Source organism: Lactuca sativa, chromosome 3 (genome assembly GCF_002870075.4).
Source record: "Lactuca sativa cultivar Salinas chromosome 3, Lsat_Salinas_v11, whole genome shotgun sequence".
NCBI classification, from domain to species: Eukaryota; Viridiplantae; Streptophyta; class Magnoliopsida; order Asterales; family Asteraceae; genus Lactuca; species Lactuca sativa.
In genome coordinates this window covers 114858436-114863459 of record NC_056625.2, presented here as the reverse complement: position 1 = coordinate 114863459, position 5024 = coordinate 114858436, and the positions used below count along the sequence as shown (strand labels likewise).

The window sequence follows — 5024 nt, the reverse complement described above, 5'->3', positions numbered from 1 at the left end:
TATATATATATATATATATATATATATATATATATATATATATATATATAACTAGGTTCAGGTGTTCAAAGTTATTATTGTGTGATTGTATGCATAAATGTAGCCAATCAAAATTAAATAAAAAATTAAATAATTAAATACATAAATAAGGGTAATTTAGTAATTTGATTACTAACCTCCAAAAATAATCCCTATAATCATGGTATTGATTTTTAGCCTAATTTCTCCAAGTTTATATTAAACTCGTTTTTTTTTCTTTAGTCAATCAATCTCCACCGATTACAAGCCCTAGCCGATGATATAAAGCCGTCACCACCATCGTCCGCCCCCAAACACTTTAATACTGGCTTGAATCCAGCAATCCATAAGAAACTCCGTTCAAACGACGAGAACCACGACGGAGAGAACACTAACGACACATCATGATTCGAGATTCGAGATTTCCCCTCGTAGTACTGCTGGTAATGCGAGAGAACACGAGCGATCAAATCACAGAGATGTTCATCAAATCACAGAGATGCAACATTATTCTTTTAGAATGTATTAGTGTCTTTGTTAGATTTTGATGTTTTTTTTTCCAGATTTGAAAGTTTTTTTTTAGTTTTATTCTTTAACAATAAATGTAATCTTAACAATTGTTACATGTATTTTATAAAAATTAATGTAAATTTTGTTTTAATTCTTCAATTGATGGTTCGAGAATTTTGTTATTCTACAAGAAAATTTTAAAGTCATGATCAATAAATATGTTCAAGAATATTTTTATTATTTTATGGTTCAAGAATATTTTTATTTTTGAACATACTCAAACATATTGTATCAGAATGTCCGAATTAAAAACCTTATAATTCATAAAATCGGATTTTTAAAATTAATAAAATCTATGATCCCTTAAAATATACAAATTTCCTTTCTTAAATCTATATTAATTGACTCAAATACCCTTTCTAGTTAAATTAGATGGTTTTTTTTCAATTATATTTAATTCAATAATATGTATTAATCACTTTTTTAAAATAAATAAATTGATTGGCCCACATTTATGCATAGAATAATAATTACTTTGAATATAATAACCTAAGTTTATATATATATATATATATATATATATATATATATATATATATATATATATATATATATATATATATATATAAAAGAATTTGGTGTCGAGTTAAACAGGATTAACAAGATTTTACATTGCTATTTAGCAAACAAAGTTTTTGCCCTACCATGTTAAAAAATAATTGATTTTGTACATTTTGTCTTACAAAGTGTGTAAGAGATCCTTCTATTTTTTATATTATTAAAAAGAGAGAAAAGAAAAGACTTTAGAGAAGAAAAAAGAGAGAAAAGAAAAGACATTGGCATGCATTACATGATTTTGTTCCCTCATTGGATGCTCGTAATCTCTTTTGCAAAATCAACTTTTTTCCAAGGGGTGAGAGGGTCTATTGACCTAACTGTAAACCCAAGACCCATAACCCATCTCATCATTTTCTCTTAATTTCTTTTAATTTTCAACAAATAAAGAATATTTACCCTGTGACTACAATAGAATAAAGGGTATATTTGATATTTAAAAAGTTTCTAAAGCATTTGTTGTATATACAGTTCCATTGTCAGTCCTTCAATTTTTCTATTTACATTAAATACACCACAACACAGATGTATTAAATACTATATATAAAAACATATAATATTTTAATTACAATTGAATAGTATATTTTGACCAAAAATTTAACTTAAAGAAAAAGACAAATAATTGGGCAATAATATGTAATTTACCATGCACTTTGAGCCAAACACCTCCTATATTTGACTTGTTACAATCTAAGACATCAAACACCAAGATAAATGAAATTATATCCAAAAGCCGAATACAAACACCACATCTTATGTAATCAAGGCTATCAATATAGGTCATGAAATTTGTCCTTTTATGTTTGGAACCTTTTCTAGTGCACCCTTGCTTCATCTTCTTGTACATCATGCATTACACCTTGTACCCCTATTTTCATTATGTATTGTCGACTCTAATCAATGATCTTTAGAGATTGAAAACATCTCAATAATTTTAATCGATACAGATACTGATTCCACTAGAAGACGGAAAACTTTTTATCGTTGTAATTTCATTTCAATCAAATTAAGAAAAAAGTGAGATATATATTTAGAAAATATATATAAAAACTGTGATTGATTGATCAATACATGAGCTGTGTCAAACTCTATAAATGCTCATGCTGAGTCAAATTTTATAACAGTGTCAAGACTTATATATTCAATCGTGTTCAACAGTTGTTTAAAACATTTAAATAGTTTCTTTTTAGGTTTTTATTCAAAAATATAACCATTTAAAAAAAATACAAAATCCTTTATTTTGTTTTATTACTAGATATAACATATTATATATACGTAATTAATAATTCTTTAAAATGTAAAAATTAAAATGTATCAAATTTTAATCGCCTGTTGACCCAGTACGTAGAATAAAGCGCCGACTCCTCCCCCATCCCCCACCCCCACGCCCTACCCCTACCCCTACCCCACCCACCCCCATCCCCACTCCCACCCCCCATCCAACCATATTATTATCTTATAACATGCCAGTTGCCACTTCTTGGTCTTATAAATCTTCAGTTTCCTCATTTTCATCACCCAACTCAGTAAAAATGGCGAAATTTAAGCTGCGGATCTTTCAATCTTGCCGATCAAAAGACCCTTCGGACCTGCCGGAGCATCCCGTCCCGGCGTTTCAACGTCACAACATCTTCACCGTCGATTACCCACCAACCACCGCACCGCTGCCGATCTCTAAGCATCAACCACATCGCTCTTCCTTCAAAAGCCACGTCTCCTCCGCCTTCGGATGTGGCTCCAAATCCGGAGACCAGTCAGACTCCGAATACTTCCAGTGGCAAGAAGACGAGCAATGGCATGTTGTCGCTAAAATATACGACGCGGAGTCCCCTCGCCGGAAAATATACAACTCCTCCGTCTCCGGTGGGGATACTGACGATGACCGTTTCCCGCTGCCGTTACTACCATTGCCTCCGGTGGACAAAAAGAAAAGACGTCGGGGTAGAAGAGCGAAGGTAAACAGATTAAGAAACATCAGCACATCCTCCGGTGATAGTGGTCTTTTTAGCAGCGAGTATAGCATCCATGAAGGTGGCGAAGACGAAGCTCTTCACGGCGGAGACGGCGGTGAAGTGGAAGATGAAACCGAAACCCTAATTTCATCTTCTAGAAGCTTCTCAACTGATTCGTCAACAGATTTCAACCCTCAGCTAGAAACCATACGTGAGTGCGCGCCAATTTCACTCTCGCATCGCTACAAATTCAACAAAAAGCGAAATTCATCGTCGAAACGCAGCAGCCGAGGCCATGGAAACAGTGGCGGAGGAGGAGGAATGATGATGATGATGTGTAAAGGCAGTTCCGGTATGTCCCCTGAATGGGGATCCCCGGCGAGGTTGTCGGTTTTTAAAAAGCTTATACCTTGTAAAGTGGAGGGGAAGATGAAGGAGAGCTTCGCAGTGGTGAAGAGATCAGAGGATCCATTCGAAGATTTCAAGAGATCGATGATGGAGATGATAATGGAGAAACAGATGTTTGAGGAGACTGATCTTGAGCAGCTTTTGCAGTGTTTCTTGTCGTTGAATTCAAGGTTTCACCATGGCGTGATTGTGGAAGCTTTCTCGGAGATCTGGGACACCATGTTTGGTGATGATTGAACTTGATGTAGATCCATTACCAAACTCAAAGTCAACAAATTCCATGTTTCATGTGATCATGATCATCTAACTAATATATATATATATATATATACACTACATTAATTAACTAACTGACTTTATTTGTTTATGTCATAATAATTTGGTTGTGACTGATTATCGAAGCATCCTACAAATTAAAATATCGCACCAATGCAATCCAATTTTTATATATTTATTTAGTATTTCAGTTGTTTCATATCACTTTCTGTATTTAGAGAACACACCAGTAAAATTCCAATACTCTTTGAAAAATGGACATTACAATTTACAAACACATTAACAACAATCTTTACAGTTTTTAACAAAATATTTATTATTTCCTATATATATATATATATATATATATATATATATATATATATATATATATATATATATATATATATATATATATATATATATATATATATATATATATATATATATATATATATAACCCGTGGTAACTACGGTTACAAAATTAATTAAACTTTTATAGTAAAACTCAAAAAATTTAATTAATTATTTTAAATAAATTATTAATTAAGAGATTTTTTTAGTTATATAAATTCTAATCATTGATTAAAATAAATATATGAAATTATATTTTATAATTTGTATTAATTTTATTTTAATTTTTATTCTAATGTTATTAATTTAATGTAATTAGAGTAAGAATTTTAAAATTTGAAATTTGAAATATAGTTGACAAATGGCATATATTAATTTGGGACATATATATTAATTTGGGACATAGCAGAATAAAGTATACATTAATTAGGATGTCTAATAGAATAACACATGTTAAAAGGAGAATAAAAATATTCTTTTATATATATATATATATATATATATATATATATATATATATATATATATATATATATATATATATATATATATATATATATATATAATGTGAATTTCTTACATGAAAAGTTAAAAAGCATGCTATTAACATGTCATAGCATTACTATATAATTACTATTATTTTTTTATAAAGGCATAATCAAAAGAATGGTTAATAAATATATATGAAATACAAGATTTTCAATGAATATTAATTTTAGTTAAATTTCAATTGCATAATTAAATTATAATAACAAGATACTTATCATAATTTCCAAAGGTTCATGGGAAAATAATTAGAAATTCTTGAAGAATAAAATGTTTAATCTTAAACCTTAACTTGATTGTAAAGGAATAATGATTAAGAATCGGTTTAACTTAACAACGAATCAAATATTTTTGTAGAAATTAAGG

General features: G+C 29.7%; 1 protein-coding gene across 1 annotated transcript; it reads left to right on the top strand.

Annotated features, from left to right (window-relative positions):
* The first annotated feature begins 2637 nt into the window (after positions 1-2637).
* On the top strand, positions 2638-3799 carry LOC111919378 (transcription repressor OFP7). The gene has a single exon (XM_023914968.2). The coding sequence runs from the start codon at positions 2676-2678 to the stop codon at positions 3738-3740; it is 1065 nt and encodes a 354-aa protein (XP_023770736.2). The 5' UTR covers positions 2638-2675; the 3' UTR covers positions 3741-3799.
* The last annotated feature ends 1225 nt before the right edge of the window (positions 3800-5024 follow it).

Coding starts and splice junctions, on each gene's coding strand:
- LOC111919378 (XM_023914968.2), top strand. CDS start 2,676: ATGGCGAAATTTAAGCTGCGGATCTTTCAATCTTGCCGATCAAAAGAC.